This window comes from Falco punctatus (genome assembly GCF_963210335.1).
Source record: "Falco punctatus genome assembly, chromosome: 6".
Classification (NCBI taxonomy): Eukaryota; Metazoa; Chordata; class Aves; order Falconiformes; family Falconidae; genus Falco; species Falco punctatus.
The window spans coordinates 24,647,814-24,668,132 of NC_137585.1; the positions used below are offsets into that span (position 1 = coordinate 24,647,814).

Sequence of the window (20,319 nt, forward strand, 5' to 3'; positions counted from 1 at the left end):
GCGCGAGACACACGAGCCCCGCCCCTGCCGCCGCCGAAGCGCGACGCCCCGTAGCCCCGCCCACGGCGCGCGCTCCCAAGCCGGGCTTCCCTCTGCCTCCCCGCGGGGGCGGGCTGCGCCGGGCACCGCCCCGCCTCCTGCCCCCCGCCGTGGGCGTGGCCTGCGGCAGCCCCGGCGCTGCGTCACCGGCCGGGCGCGGCCGTAGGAAGTCTGGCTCCTCTGCCGTGCCGTAGCGGCGGCTCCGGGCGTCCCTCCCGCCTCGCTCCGCCTCCCCGGGCGGGAACTGCGAACTGCCACTGGAGGACCGAGGCGGCCCCTCTCGGCCCAGGTACCGCGACCAGCGGCCCGCCGCCGTGGGGCCGGAAATGCTCCCCCTCCCCTCCCCTCCCCTGGCGGCGGTGGGGCCGCAGCTGCTGAGCGGAGCCGGCCCCTCCCGCAGACCCACCCGGCGGGCGAGGGGCGGCCGTTAGCGGTCGCGCGGGGGCGCGTGTTTCCTCAGGGGCCCGCGCGCCGGGAGAAACCGTTGGCGGCGCCGGCTCAGGGTCAGCGCCGGGGGCGGGCGGAGAAAGCTGCCGCCTCTTCGGTGCCCTCCGCCCCGCTCCGCTCCGCAGGGGCCCTCTCCAGTCTCCCGCCGGTGAGGCTGGAGGTTCCCCGGCCGCAGAGCTGCGGTGGGTCGGCGTTGGGAGCCCGGCCGAATGAGCGCGGTGGCGGGGCTGCGGGAGGCGGCGCGGCTCTCCTCGGGTGAAAGAACCTCTGCCTTAGCCTGTGGTATTCCCGCAAAGGCAGTCCCAAAGCTGGCATGCTCAGCCGCGCTGCTACCCAGTCACACTTACCTTAGGGAAACCGAAGTTTGCCTAGGAACGCGCCTTCTAAAGGAGACTTCCAGCCTGCTGTAACTGCCTTGATCCAGGCAGACCTAGCAAATGACCTGTTCAGGAATCTTTCTGCTTCGATTTTTTGTGATTTCGAGGTCTAAGTAGCCAAAACCAACATGGACTTCCTTAGCCGTGATTCTTAGGGGATGCTAAAGTGAGAGGTTGTAGTAAACTGGACAGATCTGTAAGACTATACAAGGAATAACAGTTATTGACGTATAATTTATCACTATTTAAATTAATATCTTGTTGCAATAAATACACTAATTCAGGCCTCCCTCAGTGATGATAGCTGATATACACTGAGGTCCCAAAAACCTGAACTTCTTTTCAACTGTAGAAGCACAGAACCCATTTTAAATTAATTTCTGAAGAATAATTCAGTGCAGATAAGTGCATGCTATAATATATAAGCCCTTCTGTCATCAAGAGTAAAGTATCCCGGGGATACTTCACATTGCTATCTAGGAAAGCAGGATGAAAGTAGACATAGGCTGGCCCATGCTTGTAGTATTCTGCCAATTTTAAATGTAAATGATTTTCCATTTAAAAATATAGTGTCAACCTGGAGCAAAACAGAAAAACAGAGGGCTTGAGAGGTTTAGATTTTTCATGGTAATTTAATTAGTGTGTCAGCTTAATATGGTCTTGCTGCCAGAAGTGTCATCTGTGCCTGGAATCACAATGTTTTTTATGATCTGCAGTTTGACAGATCTCCCACAGCTCACAGAGTTCAGATGTTTTAGATTCCAGCCTGGATTAATTTCTTGTCCAGTAATTGCGTTTGGCAAAACTACAGACTTTCTACAGTTGCAATTGGACAGGCTGCTGTTCCTTTTAAACCCTAAACCATTAGTCTTCAGTTAAAATGCCTGCTCTCTTTTCCTTGCAGTGGCTAAAGTGGCTTATACATAAATGATGTTGTTATAAATTAATCTGACAGGCTTTTAGAAAGAAGTACCCACATAAATAATTTACAATATTTGAGTAATATTTCTGCCAGGTCTGGTCTCCAGAACAAGGTCTTTCCTTCTATGGTATCTTTGTAAATGAAAAACTAGTTGTTCAAGAGTGGGTTGTTCACTTTTTGTTTTTGTAACTGTGAGGTGTTAGTCTTTCACACCTGGAAAAGAGCTTGTATGCCAAACAAGTTGTTTTCTTTTTTCCTTCAGTTCTACCCCTTGGTGCAATAAAACAAAGCACCTCTTACTACAAAACTAGTTCATTTTTTGTTGTTATAGTGATTATTTTTTTTTTATAATATCATTGAAAGATTATATGTGAAGGGGTAGTGGTTAGTCTATACAGGACTGTGGATTAATGCAAAGAAATGAAGTAATGCAAGAAATAAAAAATTTCAAATTTAGAATGGCTTGGAATATCTGTTTCATAAGGCAGTATTGATGCGTTTTTAACTAATGAAACTGTGCACCCTTTGTAAGGAAAAAAGTGACAATGGTTGATGATGAGTTTTAAAACAGCGAACAACACTGTGTAGGACACAAGTAATTCACACATAACACTGCTATTAAGGAATGTGTTTGGAGGAGTAACCAGCAAAATTTGAAAAATGAGCAGTCTAAAACACAGCGACATATGTATTAAACTAACCAGTTTGGACTGGAATGAGATTTGTAATTGCTGGGGAAGCAGGGTCTTAAACAAGCTTCCAGTAGATTTATTGATGTTCAATGAATTCGTGACAAGTGTATAAAGGCTGTTACGACAGGAGACTCAGCATAATGAGTAAGGAGATGAGTTTCTCATCCTGTGTTCCAAAAATACAGGAACTGACCAGATAGGCTTCATTTCAGACGTTGGAGGTATTCAGACATACTTAAATAGAAAAACTCTCCCCAAATGCATAATGTTACTCTGCTAAGCTTGTATAAAGATAGGGAAGAAAGAGCTGTATGCTTTGTTCATTAAAGTGTTAATTAGTAAAAAGTGTAACGAATTAGTGTTTAGTGCAGGGAGTGTATCATCATCCTAGACATAACAAAAGTTAATGTAGTACTGCCTGGTAAATCTAAGGGTTAAATTATGGTTTTGGAATCACATGTATAGATTGCACTGAAATAGGCTATACTAAGTTATGTCAGATCTGACATGTGCTTAACTGAGGAGAAATTGTTATAGTGGGGTTCATATGCCTTGAAAACAAGTACATCTGAACTTACTGCAGATAGTTCAAACTTTTCTGTATTACACCTTTTTATTCTCTTGCTACAGAATATGGCCTGAATCAATACCAGTAAGATGCTTTGATACAGTACTGGAAGCATCAGAGGCCACCATTAGTCTACAATAGACATCCAGTCTCATGATCTCCCTGTGCATTTCATTGTTCAACCTATAACATGCTGAATAACTTTTTCTTCTGTCGAATTTAGCAGAACATTACCTCACTTTTCTCAAGTCATCAAGGTTGCTTGCCTAGAGATACTATCAGAAGTCAAAACTGGAGCGTTAGATTGTATGCACTTTTTTCACAGCAGTTTTGTAATCTGTTTTTCACTATTTAAACTGGTATAGTTCAGGCCTGTCTTGATAGGAACATCTACCCCATTATACTTCAAAGAGGTACACCTCAGCTCAGTGTTAGGTAAAGCTACCTTTGCATAACAGGTTAATCAACTTACAAAATAGTTTGGAGTTCCCAGAGGAGAATACTCCACAGAAACATAAAAATTTTATAAAGTTTTTTGTATGTTTTGTAAGAGCAATATGAACCTTAGGTTAAATATGTAGTACTATCTTTAGTGCTTGCTAAATCACTCATTGCTGCATGCATAGCTGTTTGCTCTTGGTGGGCTCAGTGGAATTGCATTTATTGGAAGAATGTTAAAGATTTTTACTCAGCAAACCAAAACTTCACTATGAAGGAAGCTTACCATATAGAAAAGGATGAGATTGAATGAAAAGCCCTCTAAAGTCGTATCTTAGATTGCGTGATGCTACAGTTAATTTCTTGAAACGGCCATGTTCTCGCTGAGTGTTTCCCAAGTTGTGATACTTACACAATTCATGGTATGCAAACTATTTTGAAGTGATGCAAAACTACCTGCTTCTACCTTATATGCAAAGAGAACTGGGAACTGACACTCCTGGCACAGGATTAAAGCACAGTGCATGGTTCAAAAACCTGGTTTGTCAAGACAGAGGGGAATTGCTAGGAAAAGAGGTAATTTAGGACCAAAATCTCTTTTTTGGGGTTAACGGACAATAGGGTAGGAAGGTGAGTGAGGATGTGTTAATTTAGAAAATTATAAGTTATGTGCATACTATCACGGAAGGTGAAGATGTTGCCACTGTAAACTACAGTAGTAGTTCAACAGATTACATTCAGTGTTATCTGTTCTAGAAGACTGGTTTATTTCCTACATGGGAATTTGTGTACACACCCAGATTTTCTCAGCAGCTGCTCAGTTCACTACCACCACACAAATTAATTTTCAACAGCACTCTAAAAGCAGGTATTTGTATTTCATATCCAGTTTCCTAAAACAGCCATTTTTTCTGATTGTGTATCTAGTATGTTCAAATTTTAAGCTTTTGTGTTGTTGACTTTTTAAAAAAAAACAAAATCAAAATATGGTAGTAAAAAGCTGTTAAGATTCTTTGCCTGTTGTAGTCTATCAAGGTAACGTTTTGGAGCACAGTGCAACATCTGTAGTTTTGTGTGTGTTTTTTCTCAGTGATAAGAAAACTTCCTGAGAATATTACCAGGCAAACTGAAAAGAATTCCCTGTAAATAATAAGTAATGGTCGCAATCACACAAGTAATAAATTATAATTCCTAGGTGCTTTTAAGCTGATGATAAACAGCTTTTATCATCCTGAATACAAAGCAAGTATATTTGATCTTTAATTTTTGGTATTTCAAGGTGGTTTGAAAATACGACTTTTTTTAACACCAGTTTATGAGTCAGGCAGTCTCCTAGCACTGTTCTGGCCCTGGAGAGGGTTCGAGGTTCTTTTGTACCCCAGTCAATAGCTTATTATCTGCTTCCGTATTAATGTTTCATGTGAGTTAAAACGAGGGTGAAGAAACAATACTGGAGAATGAAAGTGCCTTGCCTTCCTAACTCCTGGCTCTGATATTGAAGTAGATTTATAACTCCATTTGCAGAATTAACTTTTCTCCCTTCTGAACTCCTACTCTAATAATTTTGAAATTGAAGTTCTGTCACTTTGAAATGCTCTGACAATTGCTTTGAGACATAAGGTTTTCTGTGCTGCATTTAACACATTGTTGTAATAGAATGTTTGGTTTAAACAAGGCTTACAGCTGAAGCAAATGGTTCTTACACGCAAAGCCTGAAACTAAACTGGCATCATCTGTCTTCTCCATGGAAGCTGTAGAGTAATACATAATCTGAATACAAACCACTGACATGTTTTTTAACTGTTTACTGCAGAGAAGTATGTTGCTAATATACTCTAGCAGCATCTGATCTATTGTATTAAAACCATATATTGTGAAGCTGTTTTCAGCAGAATTCTGTACTCCTCATTTTCATTCAGAAGCAATTCCCATATCTTATTCCAAGCTTTACTAAAGGTGTATCTCTTTAGAGAATTTAGGCTGATAATGGTGCAGACAATATAAAAATTTAAAGGGCTTTTGGTTTCATTTAAAGCAATTTTGCTTCAAAATGCCGCCCACCTACTGTGCATAAAGTTTTATGGCAAACTGGTAACAGGGCTACGTAGGCAAATGCACATATTTCATACTTTTTTTTTTTTTTTTTTTCCCCAAGGGCATTATAATGATTAAGATCTGATTTAGGCTGCTGGGGCGGGGGGGGGTGGGGGGGGTGGGGGGTGGGGGGTGGGGCGGGGGGGGTGGGGTGGGGTGGGGTGGGGGAAGTGGTATTGTTCAAACTTGGATTCCCTCTGCCAGTCACCAAATACTCTATTTTTTTTCTCTCTAATTTTCTCCCTCACAACACAGTGAACTCTTCACTTAAATCACAAGTGTTTCTGCTGGTAATATAAATTTCTATTTGTTCTCTTCCAAAACCAAATGTATTTACCACAAATTGCAGCTAACTTTTGATTGAAACACATTCAAATGTATAAACACTGTACAATTATAAAACTTTTGGACCAAAGATTAATAACTATAGCCAACCAAAATTAAGGAGAATTTGAGCTACACCTGGCTTAATTACCAGTGCTCACAGCTGCCAAGGAAACAACTAGTATCCTTTTTCTGAAAACTGTTTGCCAAGTTCTTAGTAAACTTTGGTTCCTTGTTTAGAGTAGAAAAGCAACTTGTTGTAAAAAGCGCTGAACCTGGAGTATGTTGACAAAGCATAATGCTAGCCAGGTTCCGACTCTGTCAAATAATGCTGTCTACTGAGGATTTTAGACTCTCAAATTGTTTTGACATCACAGCTGTCTTGTATGTATATCGATTCCGTTTACGTTTGTATTGCATACTAAAGTCTTAGTGATAGACTACCAATTTTTCTCAGCATTTGTGCACATACAATAAAAGATTGTCTCTGTGGGCTTATGTAGAGGGCTGCTGTAGCTCCTTTGCAGGCCTGTTTTATGAGCTCTCAGCAAGACCAACTCTCCAGCAGCAGGGTGGAGTGGAAATGCGGTACTGGGTAGGTGCTGGAAAAGGGTGCCATCTACTGAGTTACCGGTACAACTTCCTAAAATTCTTACAGGTTCTCTGTATTTTTCAACTCTGCGTAGTTTATATGATACCATCATAATAAAAGACAGTATGATTACAGTCAAAACAATATTCTTAAGTAAGACTGACAAGTCAGGGTATAGGCAAGTAAAATTTTAGAAAGTTGTCTCTGCTTTTTATCAGAGTCTAAGTATTCATGAACATTGAAAGTGACCTAGGAAGACAGTGCTGAAGAATCTGAAAGAGGGAATTATTTCGTTTTTCCTTACCTAGAATGGTACAATACATTCATATATACCTAAAAGGCAGGGGAGGAAAGATAGCATTTGTTACCAGTGTAATATTTAGAATAAAGACCCTAGACATTATTCATTTTTTGTTCTAGTCTCTGATCTCATGCAGGATCCAGAGGCTGTTGAATTTATTTGGGGGTTTTATTAGCAAGAATAATTTATTTGTTCTTTAAATAAAATAATTGTTTCACTATTGTAATATAATTTAATTTAGGTTCACCCTTACTGGTTTCATGGAAGACCAGAACAGCAACTCTGCTTCTAGGATGAAACTAGCCATTTCTGCCTACATAGTATAGCATATTTAAGAAGAAAAGTTGTAACTGTTCTGAAACAACATCAGAAAACAAATTTGCAACTGGGGCTGCCAGCCGTTCCATGGAGTGAGAAGTATAGTATTACTGTTGTGTCCAACATGTCTGTGACAGAATACTGTAATACTTCATTGGGCAGTGGACTTGAACAGCTTTTTTGCATGTTCTGTTAGTTCTGTTATCTTCACTGTTTATATTTTTCTCTTATCTTTAGGGATGCCTGAAAGTCAAGGGAAAGACAGCGAAAGCTATATCAGCAGCAATAATTCCAGCACTAGCAATTCAGTTGCTTGCTTCGGACAGGTCAGTTCCTTTTGTCTGAGCGGGAAATAGAAGTTTTATGCTTGTACTTCTGGAAATCTGCTGTGCATATTTACTCATTTTAAAGTTGGATACCGAAGGCTGGAGTCATATCCATTGTCCTAGCTATGCTATGCATAATTATACATTACATTTTCCTCCGTGATAGCCTTGGCATGCCTCAAGTTACAATAAATTGCTCTGGGTTCTTCACAAAAGGTTTATAATTCTGTTCCTTAAAAAATGGGGCTTATTACTCTCTTTTATTTCCAGATAGCCTGGGTCATGTGTACACACATTCTCAGTAGTGGTTAGAAAAGTCAGCTACTTTCAGCTATTAAAAAATAACTTCAAAAAATAATTTGGAAAAAATAAAACCATATCTGGATTGAGCAGACCTTTTGGTGGTGAATTCTCTTCTCCATAATAAGCATTTATACATACTTCCTGAATATGGCATAGGCATGTGCCTTTTTTTCCTTATGCCATTTGGTTACAGGCTTGCATTCTAGTGTCAGAAAAAGACAGTTATTCCTTTAAATTTCAGTAGAACCAAATACAAATTAGAGTGGTTTGGCGGGCATTAGAATTTGTGCAGCATATAGTCTTACAGAATTCTGTGTTTGGCTGAATGATAGGGTACCAATACATGCATACACAATACTTAGAATTGAGGTGTTTAAATGTCTGTTCTGTCCTGCATCAGAGCATAGCAACACAAGCTTTTTAGGGCTTGAATCCTTAAACATGCTTTTAGGCTTCTCTAAGCTTTATGGATTGTAAATGGTATGGCTACTAAGACAAGGAGCAAAAGTTACACCACTTTGGGCTTCCAGTGATGCTGGTGTTATCTAAGGATACCAGTGTTGTTTGAATTACCCAAAGGACCTTCCCTGCATGAGGGGAATTTGCTGAACACTCCTCAAGAAATTCCTATTTTGACTGCTTTCCTGAGCAGCTGTCCTCCCTGCCCTGATAGCATATGGTGGTAACGTAAGGTTTGTTGGAGTTTGTAAATACACTTTTCTTGTTGGTCACAGAGATACTATGTTTTATTTTTGAGAGGTAAAATACAAGCTTATATGTGTGTTCCTGGCAACCTTGACTAGGATTATGACTGCATTTAGATTTCAATACGATACTAATAGGCCTGGCTTATCTCAGTTTTTCTAATGTAAGTGACAGTTATGAGAAATGAAAAATAATTGCTACAGTTCAATAATTAATGCTTTTATACCTGTACTTCAAGAGTAAGAGAGAAAAAAACAGTATAATGCACATACACACCCTAAGGTCTTTCCTTATCTGTCACATTCTGATTCTGAAAATGGATCATACACCTCCTGGAAGGACTGTATGTGGAAAAATGGGATTAAAAAAGTGATAATATAAGAAGGGGGGGAGCTAAAATAGGGAGAGTGAGAAGATTTGTCTTACCTTGTTTTTGTCAAGTATCAATACACAGCAAGTGAATATCAAGCTATCCAGCATGCTCTTCGTCAAAGACTAGGTCCAGAATATATCAGCAGTCGGCACGCTGGAGGAGGACAAAAGGTATGAAAAAACATGCATAGATGTTTCAACTCACAGTTTTTTCCAGGAAAACTGGGGTTAAAAAAGTTACAATAATCTTTATTTTTTTTAAGTTAATTTCCCACTAGTAGTTTAATATGCAGATATGAAAGGAAAGTCAGCATCACATAAATTCTGGCTTTTACTGAGCCACAGGTTCCTTTTACACCTTTAACTCTTCAGTGCTTCATCCTTTACAAGGGAATATTTATCTACTAGTGGAATATTGAGATGCTTTTCTTATTTTTTCCCAGAACTGAAATATACAGAGCATTACATAACACTGGGTGCATTTTACCGCTCTGTCTTCAGTTGATTAAGTCATATATGTTGTCATATTAACCCCCCATCACAGCTGCTGGAAGAGTGCGAACATAAAGCTGCATCATCATCCTTTTATTCACACTGTCTGAACCTTGAACTTTGCTGGGTTTCCTCAGTGTAAGATGATGTGTGCAATCCCTCTTTAAAATGAAGTATGTATAGATAGATGTGTGCACGTGTGTATGTCTTTTATATATAATATTTATGTATATATGCTTTTCTCTTCAGGTCTGTTACATTGAGGGTCACAAGGTAATCAGTCTGGCCAATGAGATGTTTGGCTTCAATGGCTGGGCTCACTCAGTCACTCAGCAGAACGTTGGTAAGTATCTCTGGAGGATAGAGAAGCCTTTACTCTTGTTTCACTGTGAGGCGCTGAAGGATAAGTCTCTCAAATAAGGACCAGGGTATCTATCCTAGAACTTGGTCACTTCAAAGAACCTGGGGAGAGGCATGTGGAATTCCCAGGTGTCTCAGCAGTTGGTAAGAATGCAAGAAATTGAATAACAATGGAGCTTCTCTTTTTTTTTTTTTTTTTTTTTTTTTTTTTTTGATCTTGCACTGGAGTACATCATAGTCATTTTTCTAAGTGTGTTTATGATTATTCTTGAGCTATTCTAATCAAGTTTTCTGATCTCTATGGGAGCACTCAGTCAAGAGTAATTACAATTAAACTATTTAACACCCAGCAGCCCTGAGCCAACTTTCATACTTGCCTGTAATTTTATATTCTAACAAGTTCATATTCTCAGTTAATATTCCCCTAATCTTTAGGGACCCATCTTTTTCTGTAGGTTCTTCTTCTAACCAGTACCTGGTTCTGAGATTTTTACAGTAGAGAGCTTTGGAAAAATTCTTCTTCTAGAAAATGGTATTCAGGTGATCTTAAAGCTTAAGCTTCTTCCATCTCTATAGCTGAAATAGTTCCTACCAGAGGAGTACTGTCCTTGTTTGCAGATCTGCTGTGTTTCAATTGAAGATTGGTTGTTGAAGGAGCTCAACAAAGCTGCTTAAGTGTACCTCCTTCCTTCCTCCTCACCTTCAGAAATCTTTTCTAACCTCAGGCTGGTAGAATCGAGACATAAAACAAGTTACTTCATTGCTTCTTATCTGTTCTGTACCACCGTCAGAAAGGACTGACATCCTTCAAACTTCAATCTTTTTCAAATAATGCCAGTACAAATCATTCCTTTAGAAATTCAGAGACAGAGGATTTTGTTATGTTTGTTTTTAAATTCCCGAGTAGAAAAAGAGCTTGCACCTCCAGCCGGTTTATGAAACAGACAGACCAGATCAGTACAGAAGAACTTTCAAAGCCCAAAATACAGTTACTTGAACTTCAAAGCATTTCATTTCAGACACGTGTCATGTTTCTATCAGACTTGCAAGATTGCTAACTAGAGTGCCCTATGTATATTACATAGCATTGCTTTTGGTGTAAAGTAAGGTAGATCAGAGATTCTGGATTGAGAGTTGTATTGCAACCTGTTAAGCTCTTCAGGCACTCTGTCCTGGATAAAACCTCGTGCAAAATTTCACAAATTGGAGACTTCTAGTATATAGTAGAGAAGAAATTACTTTTATAGATGGCAGTTTCTTTTCCACTGCTGTTTTTATAAATTGATTATTTTTTTTTTAATTTAAATCTTTCCATCCTGCTGAAAAAAACGTTGTGCTTTGAACGTTTAGGAGATGTAGCTGAATGAGAAGTAACATTTATAACTCTTCTTTCTTTCATATGTTAAAGTCTATACATGTAGTAGAAGGGTGTGCATGTTTGGCAGCAATAGCCACTAATAACCAGAAAGTTATCACGTAACATCCTCAGAGCCTATACACAAGGTAGCATTCTCAAACTACGGTTAATATTTTGTAAGTCGCGCTCCATTTTGTAGAAGAGGATACAGTATCTTGGGCACATTCAATAAGTATGGTACAGGTTTATGAATGTCTTCAAAGGACAAAATAAGATCTAAATGTGGATCAGAAGTCTTGTATTATTTAGGATGTTATTTTTCCCTCCCCCAGACTTTGTTGACCTCATCAATGGCAGGTTCTATGTGGGGGTCTGTGCATTTGTGAAAGTTCAGCTTAAGGTAAGTGGATTTTTTTGTTTGTTCTGTCCATAACTGAGCGATTGCCTGAAGCTGTGAATGAAAGTTCATGCATAGGTCAGACTGTAGTTCTTGAGTATTGTACCATGCCAGAGAAGCTAGTGTTGTCCAAAACATTGACCTTGCTATAGAACAACCAGCTAAGAGCGAGTAATCAGGCTTAGGAAAGCACACCCTCTAACAAGAAGTGCTGTATGTGCTGAAATTCTCTTACTCTTAGTATTTTAAAATTTTTACGGCAGGATGGATCATACCATGAAGACGTGGGGTATGGAGTCAGTGAAGGCCTAAAGTCTAAGGCCTTGTCCCTGGAAAAGGCAAGAAAGGAAGCAGTAACTGATGGACTGAAGCGGGCACTCAAGTAAGTGATGATCAGTACTTGTATGTTTTCAGAAGTTAAGTGAGAATTAAGTGTTATTTTCAGTCACAGTGAGCTGTTTTGTTTCTCAGGTGCTTTGGGAATGCTCTTGGGAACTGCATCCTAGACAAAGACTACCTACGAGCTGTGAATAAGCTTCCACGTCAGGTGCAGTACACGGGCTGTTAGAGCAGGGACTGCAAGACATCCACTGCTCCTAGTCCTTCATATTAAAAAGATTATAAATAATTATATCAATGCATCTCATCCCTGAATGTTTCCAACTATGAGACCAATAGCCTTTGCCCGATAGTTTGTGTGAACTGTTTGTTACAGTATTCTCCCTGACATTTTACTACAGCTACTCCAAACTTTGACTGTTTGCAGTAGGCAAGATCACTATGGTGAAGAAACAGTATCCTGCTCAAGACCTCATGTGACATTTATGGCCAGTTTATCTAAGCCTCTCTGTCAGTACCAGTAACACATACATCTGTGTTCGTAGCAGGTGAACTGTTACCATGGGAAACGCTAAACTCTTTAAAGTAGGTTGTTCTAGGTGCCATTTTCTCTATGTGCTGCAGTTCTTAAGACTTTAAGCTTTGTCAGCGACTTAGTTCATCACTGTCATCTAGCCACTTCTGCTTTAAATGTGTATGTATCAGCAATAATACCAGTGTCGAGTTACATATTCATCTCACAGGTGAAACAGAGGTCCTTGGGAGAACAGTTGTCGAGGTTGCATGCGTGTTTCTTTACTGTGTGCTTTTGCTCTGTATACGGCAAAGGCCAGAACACCTCTCTCAGTTTTTTCTCGTTGTCACTGGCAGCACAATCCAGTTTACTAGTTCTAATGAAAATCAAATGTACTTGTCGTATTCTTCTCATTACTGGACTTTTTCAGGAATAATAAAAAAAAAAATAGGAAATAACTGCATACAGGTACATAATTTCCGATTGCTGTAATAGGTCAGAAAACCGGAGACTGTGGGCAGAACAGAAGAGTAGGCAGACAGTGTATCTATTATCTGTGTAACCTACCCTAAAGCAGGTACAGCTCTCTGCATTCCCACAAAATGGGGACTATTTCATTTGGTCCTGAAGTCTCTCAGGCTGTCAGCATATAATGTCAGCCAGTTGGGAAGCAGGAAAAAGGAGCTCTGGCAGACTTCCTCCTTCAAATCAAGTTTTCCGTATGCATAACCCAGGATATCCTAGAAACAATACCAGGTGGGTCACATACCAAAGCTGTTTGTTGGAGTTGGAACTTTACTTAATTTTTGGTGAAATCCATACAGTAGCAATGTCAATATATGCATTGATAGTTGCTTCATCCTTTTGTTAACTGGTATTCAAACTCTACCAGGTGCTAATGCACATCACAGCTAGACTGGAAATACACTCAACATGGTCCTTGTAACAAAATTTTACAGCGTGCCAGTATTTCACCCCTCATTGTTCTTGTTAGAATAATAGACAAGTTATTCTGTACCAGTGCTTTTCTACTGAGGTCTCAAGCAAAGGTAATTTCTAAAGCTGGTTTCAACTTCTAAGTTAACCAGATTGGATCCTTCACAAAAAAACACTGCAAACTACTTCATGCATCTGCGATAGAAAGGGTGAACCAAGCTATTGACCCACAACAACTTTTAGCGGTTGCCATTCGCTTCAAAGTCTTACCACAGAACAGCGAACAGTTTACACTATCTTGTTTTGCGACGTGTGGAGTGTGCAAATGGCCCTGCAGATGTCCTCTGCTTGACTTAAAAAATGTGTTGGTACCTGAGTTTTGCAACTGAATTATTAGAGTGGGATGTACTGGACTTGGCTGCTGGAGTTTGAGGAATAACATTAGGACGATCAACACTCCAATTTATTTGTCTTAAATACCTGAAATGATACTACTGGCAAACCGTCAGTCTTGAATGTAGGAAGAATTAGTGTGTATAACTGATGTGTACTTGAACACTTATTTTCCTTGATGTAAGTACGGTTCTGACTCTTCCTGAACCATAAGTGGCCAGGTTACATCTTGCTTTGCTTTTTCAACTCCTTACCTCCTTAAAGGTTCAGTTTGCAAGGGAAGAGCTGCAGTTGACTTTGCTGTCTGTGAAACACTAGGTCAGTGAACCCTCTGAGGTAACCAACACCATCGAGAAATGCCTCTTTTGGGGGTCTTTGGTCCAGAGAAAGAGATAAGAAATGGTGACGTACATCTTCATCAGTGACAACCATACTTTAACCGCCTTCTTCCTGAGCTATCGCAGTTTATAAGAATGATGTGATATAACACAGCAGTCTTCATAGCATTAAAGTTGTCCCGGCTGTTGCACTTCAGTAACCGACATCAATCTTGTTAGGTCCTGATGTGTACCAGCTGGGGGCAGCAGGCTTCCAGGTGGTAACCTACCTTGCTGACTGAAGAAAAAGCAAGCCTTTTACAACTGTTGATCCATGGAGTTTCACAGTAGAGTTGCTTTCATCATGCTAGGATTTACCAAGCTCTGCTAGCCAGCCTAGAGCTGAAAGGCAGTTCTGTCTAGCTAACTTAGACTGTAGGAGCAGATCCAAAGCAACATCTTGCCAGGATGGTGCAGATCTCTGCTTTGCCAGGATTATTTTCTATTAGTGGCATTACCACCAATCTGTAAAATCACAGTGCCAAACCATCTTATCTTGAATAAAGAAAGAATGGTGTACCTTCCTCAGGGACCTCATGATTACAGAGCTGAGTAAAGGTTTCTCGTGCCCTTTAATACAAGTATGAAAATGGAACTGGAAAAACTAACAGACTCAGCAACAGACTTGTGAGACTGAGATGCTGTAGAATTTTGCATCAATGATCTGCATTTGTTCCCCTTTGCAGAGACCAGAGTCGGGGGAGATATGGGCTATCTGCCATGAAGCAGTGAACTATTAAACTAACAGAAAGTCGCATGAATTTGGTTACTAACTAGCTAAATAACTTCATACTGAAAATACATTTCATTTTTCTAACTTACTAACTCAGAGCAAACAGATTTTTCAACGGTACCATGCAGAAAACCCCTGTGCCTATTTCATTAACTCAGTGAAGGAAATTTCTAAATATGTTTTCTTTTTTTTCCTTTACTAGATACCCCCTGAGTTAGATTTGGTCAAAGCTAAAAGACAGGACTCTGAACCCGAAATAGAGAAAGCAAGATACAATAGCTGTTTGGAAAGGCAGAACGCAGGAGGGAGACGGCACTGTGAGATGACATCTGATTGTAAGCCTGGTCAGCCGGAAGCTGCTGTCGTGACAGTAGATCAGAAACAGCCGAATAGTTCTAGGTGAGACTGCTATTACAAATCTATTTTATAAGCTATAGTAGAAGTTACTGTACCTTTTAAAACACATGGACGACCCAATTTGGAAGATGCCATAGAATGCTATTTAGTGGATTTTCCTTGCTGTTATTTCTTCATGCGTTTTTTTCTTCATAAAGTATAATTGCTAAAATCCTGTTTAACTTTGTCCTTATTTGCGGGGAGGAGCAGAAATACAGGCTCCTTTGCTTCCGAGTGTGATGCCACTTACCAGCGGAAATTGCGACAAAAGCAGCTGCAGCAACAGTTCCGGGAACAGATGGAGAAAAAGAATCAGGTTCCCGTAGTTACTCCTAGCAGCAAACAGGGTAAGCCTTGGCATTAAAAAATGACAGTTTTAGTGATAGCTACTGGCAGACATGTGTTACCCTCAATATAGGAGCCTGATCAGTTTAATTTCTTCTTGTACTCTATTGTCAATATACTGTTGAGGCCAAAGGAAGGAGGATTATCGTGTTTTCCCCCGTGTTCTTGAAGTGGCAGGAGTGCCAGCTCTCAAACTGTGTCATTAAATCTGCAAACTTTCCAACCACCCTAAAGCAGCTGTTCTCAGTACCACGAACATGCTGCACCCGAGCTGAGCCTGCAGCACTTTGCGGAGGTGGTTGCAGGCAAGGAGGCATTGCATTAGCCTCCTGAGACATTGCTCTTCACTTGTGGGGAAGTCTGGACAGCTGTGTGACAAGCAGGAACTGGGGGATGGGGTAAAGTAGTGTAGTTGCTCTTGTCAGCCGTTGTCATACAGAATCTTACCATTCTACATACTGCTACCAAAACATAACCAGCTCTAGGAAAAAAGAGGGTACCTGGTGGCAGCTGCTGCTTACCATTTCCGACTCACACTCCGTTAAGGTGCAAAAGGGTGCTTCTGTATTTCTAATATTCATCTCTTCTTGTGTTACCTCCCTCCAGCAACACCTGATCCTCCTGTAAAGCACAGCACCCCAGCAGAAGCACAACAGGAGCCAGCAATAGAAGAGTTCTTCGCAGGTCAGCCAAAAACTGATGAGTAATAGAGTGTTAAATCATTAGCATCTAAATCTGTTTTTTGGAGTACAGTGTAAAGGTAAGAGTTCTGAAGAGGCTGCAATAATGGAAGTGTGAGTATGAGTCTGATCTTAACAAGACAAACTTGGCTTGAGTGACAGGGGAAATTATGTCCGTCACCATGAGGGGTTTCAGTAGAGTTGTTATACCTTTTTCTGAAGCAATATTGTACAGAAACAGAACATTTAGCAGGGGGGACCATGACAGGGAGGTGTCATTTCTTAACATAACTATGGCTGTTTGGGTCACACAAGCAATGTCCAGGCACCGTGATGCACAAGTCCAGAGCACAAGGGGTAGTACCATTTCCCTGCTGATATAAAAGATGCTTTACAGTTTAACTTTTATAGTCATCACCACTCGTATGAAAGTGTGAAAAAAGTGAGCTGGTGAGAAAAAAGTGAGAAAGATGAAAAGAGTGAGCTGGTCCTGGAGTTACTGTGATTCCTGTAGTGCAATCCTGTTGTCTTTGGTCGGAACACCTTTTCATTCGTTCTAGACGATCCTGAACTTTGGGACGTTTCCTTGGAGACCATTGATCTTAAGGTAATGGGTCACAAAATGGCAGACCCATCAGCAGGACAGCGGACACCTGAAACACCACGTGGACATCATGGAATGACTACTCGTAGCAGGACGCCTCACAGAATGAATTACCACAAAGCTTCTGCTAGACTTACTCAGTTGCAGCCATCTGCTACAACCATGAGCAACAACAGCAGCTGTGCCAACCAGCAGACCTCAGGTACGTTCTGTCTCAAAGCCAAGAGCCATTGTTAAAAGCAGCACTGTTAGATGAGTAAAGTGGAGTGGGAGAAACATTCCTCTTTTCTTGGACCTGGCTGCAGATGCTGTGATAGTGGGCTAGGAGAACTATCTGGTTTTTCTATCCAGCTGTCCTATCAAGGAAGAGCTAGAGAAAGAACTTTTAAAGCAGAAAAAAAGCTTTAAGAAACTTCCATTTCTCACTATCTCCCTGTTTGGCAGAGTGCAGCCCCCACAGAAGTCAAAGCTTGAAGAAAAGGAGGCTACAACCTATATAAGACACCTGGTGCTATCGTTACATCCCTGCTGGATTACATCAGATGACTGCAGTTGGCTGTTCAAATTATGTGAGCAATTCTAGTGCATTAATGGACTTTCCTTTATATTACGGTGAAGCAACACAGAAGAGTTTCATACAGCCAGAAAGAACTTACTGTACTTTTAGGTTACTCTATGTTTCAGCTGCCTCTTTCTATAAACAAGCAATCATGTGTGCTTCTTTAGCACTAGACTTGGGGCTGTATTACAAGCTGACGTTACATGTGATTTGCCTGAAAGGGTAACAGAATTAATCTTTAAAATGAGATGCAGTTCATAGCTTGTTTCTCTCTCAGCGTTGCATTTCAGCACAGAGAAAAACTGAGTAAAACAGGGAGAGGGCGGGTTATGGTCAGATGAGAAAGCCTGCAAGCTGCGGTCACCTGTTAGTGAGGCTGAGTGTGTGGAGCGGTGGCAGCATCGACCTCCCATGCACAGCCCAGCCCTTTGTGGTTGCACAAACAGGGTCAGAGCCCATTCCTCCTCCTCAGTTTGTTCCTCAAGACGCTGGATTCCCGTGCAGCAGCTGCAGATGCAGCTGTGCCTGTGCAACAGGGCAGCGCAGGGGCCAGAGCGTGCTGCAGCTGCCGCCGGAGCTGGATGTAGCATCTTAGCGTTTGCTTGGGCCCTTTGTAAAATGAATGGGAGCTGCACTTCAGTTTTTAAATAAGCTTTCAACCCTTTCCAATATAAAAATAAAGGTGAACACAAACCACACTTGGAGCTGTTCATGCCTCTATACCCTTCAAACCATTACAGCTCAGTTCCTGCTTAACAAGCTCAAAGAAGTTAACGCATTCTGACTAGTTACAAGTAGGAAGCCAAAGAGACTTACCACTGGGTCTGTACAGCCTCACATTTGCCTTAAGACAGGTAAACAGAACTTCCAAGTGAGTTTTAAAGGTTAGAGCAAAGCAACAGCTGTTCGTTCTAGTAGGAAGGTCAAAGGAAGAATTCTTAGGTAGTATTTGGAAGATGCTTCTGTATCCATGTTGAGCAGTTCTGCTCTGGAAAGGGAGGAGCTCTCCTGGGCAGCTGTTCCTTCTCTCCCACCTGCAGCAAAGCGGTTCCGCTGCAGCTCCCGCTGCCCTGGCAGGAACCTGGCACCACCACTGCAGGTTCCAGCTGGTGTCTGCTGGCAGCGCTCTCCCTGGCAGGTGGTGGTTTCCGCTTCCCCAGGCATCAGGGCGGGGAGCCTGGCACCGCAACGCCTACCTGCAGTGCTGGAGACACAGAGGGTGACACCGCCTGACCGGGAGCCAGAGCTGGACCAGGAAAACATCCAAAACCTCTTTGGATTGGTCCAACCCTGAACTCAGTGTCAGACTTTAAACAGGACCTTGTTCCTGTACTTTGCCACCTCTGCTCTGTCCAGTCAAGTCTCTTAAAGCAGTCCAAGCGTAAATACCTTTGAAGGATTCAGCGTTAATTCCTGCTCCTCCTGCTTTACTTTCAGCACTTAATAGGTCTTTTTCCTTCAGCTGATCCTCTGCTATCCACTTACCTCCTCAACAGTACAAAGAGCAAGGATTGACTTCAGTATGGAGAGATAGGACAAATTAACATTAACTGTAATAGATTACATCTAGAAAATAGTTTTGCACTTCACTGTGCTAGTTGCTGCTCGATTCAGTGCTGCTGTCAGAACAGCGCAGGGAAGAGGTACACACCGCGCGTCTGAGCCATGCACCCACTGCTGGAATCGCACACCTGTCAGGAGGGGAACGTGCAGCACTCAGTCGCTGTATTCAAGGCCACTCTGAACTTCTACAGGGAAAAACTTAAGTCTCATATAAACACAACTGCATCAGCTTTCTTGACTCTGTGCAAACATTGCACAAATAGCCATGCCCCCTCCAAGAGAAGTCACCGCAACAAGCCTCTCTGGATCCATCCTTCTGAGAAGGGCAGTAAAACTTAGAGCTGGAGCTTCCCTGCCCCTCCCCCCAAGGCCTCGTGCAGCGTGACTCACACCAGAAGCTGTTCTTAAAATGGAAAAAAAATGCAGCAGCAATTAGTGTTTAGAAATGCCGCAATTCCTGCAAGTCTGCGGTTGTTTGAGGATGACCCCATAAAATATACTCGTCCACTCCCACTCTACCAGTATGGTTGCAGATTTGGGAATGGAATTCCTACACTAGAGCTACACTAAAAAGTTTTTTTTCCCAGCACTGGTGCACATCCCTGCGCTTTCCACCCCAGAGAGGGGGGCAAGGGACCCCGCAGGAGGAGAGTCGGGCTCTCCTGTGCCCAGGAAGGGCGTCCCCAGCCCCTGCAGCACACCCTGCTCTGGCCTCGCTGCCCGAAGGGAGCGGAGAGCCACCCCCAGTGCAGCCCCACCTGCGCTCGGCCCGGGAGAGCCGCCTTCTCCTCTCACATCTCTGCATGTTTCCCTGCTGCTTGGGAACTTCCCAACAGTCTCGGCCATGAAAGCAGTCGCACCGTACGATTCTCCTACGTACCCTTCTCCCTCCTGTCCCCCGAGGCCCCTCCTCTCAAAGATCCTTTCTATGAATTATTCTTTAAAGTACCATCTTCCAGCATATTTGACTGAAAGGCCAGAGGCTCATTACCGATCACTGCCTTTGAGAAGTTAAAGGTCTCATTAAAATGGGGTTTCTTGTACTTTCCTGTGATACAACTGGTAAGTTGGGTAACAGCAATCACTCCGGGAAGAGGACAGAGCTGATGGAACCTGCTGTTCAACAAGAAAACCCACAGCTCAACAAGAGCAGGTTTGGTTTATTTGAATGACTTAAATATTCTACAAAGGTAACAAACGGCAGCACAAAGCGCAATCGTACTAGAAGCGCATTGCCTGGGTTTAGTGCAAAACATACAACTAACTATGGCCAGGGAAGCCCGAAGTTTCAATTCATTTTATTTTTTTATTTTTTTTTATTTTTTTATTTTTTTTACAGTGTACATTGTTAAATAATGTAAAGAAAACGCTTGAAATTCAGAAACAGATTTTATGTGGAAAAAGATACTCAAAGTGTAATATTAAACAAAATAATTTAACAGTTCAGTAGCATTAG

The 20,319-nt window shown here is 41.7% G+C and overlaps 1 protein-coding gene across 2 annotated transcripts; it reads left to right on the forward strand.

Annotated features, from left to right (window-relative positions):
* Positions 1 to 191: 191 nt before the first annotated feature.
* On the forward strand, positions 192 to 20,307 carry RAD52 (RAD52 homolog, DNA repair protein). 2 transcript variants are annotated; one of them, XM_080393542.1, is made up of 12 exons: positions 192 to 328; positions 7,350 to 7,438; positions 8,888 to 8,989; positions 9,560 to 9,653; positions 11,360 to 11,427; positions 11,688 to 11,806; positions 11,896 to 11,971; positions 14,919 to 15,115; positions 15,317 to 15,459; positions 16,064 to 16,141; positions 16,698 to 16,943; positions 17,186 to 20,307. In XM_080393542.1, the coding sequence occupies exons 2-12, from the start codon at positions 7,352 to 7,354 to the stop codon at positions 17,239 to 17,241; spliced, it is 1,266 nt and encodes a 421-aa protein (XP_080249668.1). In that variant the 5' UTR covers positions 192 to 328; positions 7,350 to 7,351; the 3' UTR covers positions 17,242 to 20,307. The 2 variants fall into 2 exon arrangements, with proteins under 2 accessions (XP_080249668.1, XP_080249669.1); XM_080393543.1 differs by having other exon boundaries at positions 196 to 328; positions 15,323 to 15,459.
* Positions 20,308 to 20,319: the final 12 nt, after the last annotated feature.